General features: G+C 31.0%; 1 protein-coding gene across 5 annotated transcripts in view; it reads right to left on the bottom strand.

The window, feature by feature from the left end:
• LOC106463612 overlaps positions 1-2,758 on the bottom strand; it is a 62,957-nt gene that overhangs the window by 16,087 nt on the left and 44,112 nt on the right. For all 5 annotated transcript variants that reach the window (XM_022391146.1, XM_013923661.2, XM_022391148.1 and 2 more), the window contains one exon: positions 2,090-2,261. In XM_022391146.1, coding sequence (XP_022246854.1) covers positions 2,090-2,261 — 172 coding nt within the window. The remainder of the gene's footprint in view (positions 1-2,089; positions 2,262-2,758) is intronic.

The following is a 2,758-nucleotide window of genomic DNA, read 5'->3' as shown; positions in this document are numbered from 1 at the left end:
TACACTGAACCCTGTATGTAACAACAGTGTAAAAATGTACCTATACTGGACTATGAATGTAAGAATAGTGTAACAAGTACCTACACTGGAATATTAATGTATAACCAAAGTAACATGTACCTATTCTCGACTATGAATGTAAGAATAGTGTAACAAGTACCTACACTGAACCCTGTATGTAACAACAGTGTAAAAATGTACCTATACTGGACTATGAATGTAAGAATAGTGTAACAAGTACCTACACTGGAATATTAATGTAAGAATAGTGTAACAAGTACCTACACTGAACCCTGTATGTAACAACAGTGTAAAAATGTACCTATTCTGGACTATGAATGTAAGAACAGAGTAAATATGTAAACTTTACTAGAATATGATTACGAGAACAATGTACAGCCTGGTAGTTAGAGTGCTCGCCTCATGATTTGAGGTCACAACTTAGAATCCCAGTCGAAACATGCTCATCCTATATGGTTGCTATCTGGGCTAGTTACCGGGGTGTAAAAATTCTTGGTTTCTAAAAATTACTGGCTGATCCCAAAACTATTTGGGATTAAAATCATTACAAAAATAAAAGGGTAAAAACCATGTAACATATATCTATATTGTACTATGAATGTATGAAGAACGTAACATGTATCTATATTGTACTATGAATGAATGAAAAACGCAACATGTATCTATATTGTACTATGAATGAATGAAAAACGCAACATGTATCTATATTGGACTGTGAATATAAGAACTCTGTAACAAGCACCTATTCTAGACAAAGAATGTATGTAACATTTACCTACTCTGTCCTATAAATGTATGAACAATGTAAGAAATACTTACACTCCACTATGAATGTAAGAACAAAATACCATACCTATACTGAACTATGAATGTACGAATATGTACCTGCACTGAAATATAAACATTATGAACAATGTAACAAATATTTACACTGGACCAGGAATGTAAAGAAAAATTAAACATGTACCTACACTGAAAAATGAGTGTAAGAATACAGTAACATATCTTTACACATGACTATAAATGTATGAACAAAGAAACATGTACCTATACTGGACTATGAATGTAACAACAAGATATCATGAGTATTAATATAAGAATATATTATTGTGTCTCTATACTGGAGTATGAATGTAACAAAGCAAATTTACCTATAACAGACTGAATGCATTAACAAAGTAAACATGTACTCTTATAAGTTATTATTAATATAAGAACAATGTAAAATGTATGCTTATAATTGGCTATTAATATAACAAAAAAGTAGCATGTATGCTTATAACTGACTATGAATACAACAACAATGTAACATTTACCTATACTTGTGTCACGTACATATGACCTGTATAATTATTCTCATCATAAAAGTTATCGGTGAATTAACAATGGTAAATAATCAGTAGATTTACTGTACCTTGGCCAGTTACATGTGTCACACAGGATTTGTATCATTATAGTACAATGTTATAAGCTCTTTTAATAGTGATATTGATAGTCCTGTATAGGTATGTGTTACTGTAGTTTTATTGCATTGATAGTCCAGTATAGGTACATGTTACTGTATTTTTATTACACTGATAGTCCAGTATAGGTACATGTTACTGTATTTTTATTACATTGATAGTCCAGTATAAGTATATGTTACTGTATTTTTATTACACTGATAGTCCAGTATATGTACATGTTACTGTATTTTTATTACATTGATAGTCAAGTATATGTTACTGTATTTTTATTACACTGATAGTCCAGTACAGGTACATGTTACTGTATTTTTATCACACTGATAGTCCAGTATAGGTACATGTTACTGTATTTTTATTACATTGATAGTCCAGTATAAGTATATGTTACTGTATTTTTATTACACCGATAGTCCAGTATAGGTACATGTTACTGTATTTTTATAATCATATAAACTGCTAACCATGACAGTGATAAGGAATAATATTTAACTGTCACAACTCTATTTACATACTTCAAATGAAACAACTATCTCTTTTCAAACACTATCTCGTCTAAACAGTAGTATCAATGTAAGAACTCTTTCATAGATATTTAAATTTACCAAGTGTACTTTCTAACTCAGAGCCAAGTTGATGAAAATCATCTTCAGATTCGTTTTCTTTTTTCACACTCAAAACATCATCTTTTGAACTATCTAGTTCACCAACATCACTCTCACTGAACTCAGAAATAACGTCATCAGGTTGACCAGTTTTAATCTTCATAAATATGTTCTGAAATCAAAAAGTTAATAAAGATAACTAGTATCATGACTAAAGTAGAAAACAAATACATATTGTCTCCACAGTTTACCAAGTTTAAAACATGATTTTATAAAAGTTTTACTTCAAAACTGTGACTTTACACCCGTCTTCAATAACACAGACAATTTACAGAGAAATCTGAGTTAAAGACACTAATACGACAAAATCTTGCAGTATTTCAAAATATGAGTTACAGAGAATATATAACTGATAACATTTGTGTTGTGATGAAAAACATTCAGTTGATAAAATGTATTGTTACGACAGCGGAAGTCATGCGATGCTGGGAGCATGCTCGCTGGAGTTTCTAGAAGGATCATGACTTATCGAGGAACCCCGCGAATTTCTGAGTGTTTGCCAGGCGCTCTCTTTTTTAGTACATATATAAGCCTGGCAAATAAAGCCAGCAATATAGAGATATGCAGATATATTGAAGAGATAGATAATTGAGTCAAGCGAACAGTAGG

This window comes from Limulus polyphemus, unplaced genomic scaffold, assembly GCF_000517525.1.
Source record: "Limulus polyphemus unplaced genomic scaffold, Limulus_polyphemus-2.1.2 Scaffold1446, whole genome shotgun sequence".
Taxonomy (NCBI): domain Eukaryota; kingdom Metazoa; phylum Arthropoda; class Merostomata; order Xiphosura; family Limulidae; genus Limulus; species Limulus polyphemus.
The sequence above is the reverse complement of the archived record's forward strand: the minus strand, read 5'-3'. Positions and strand labels throughout refer to the sequence as shown.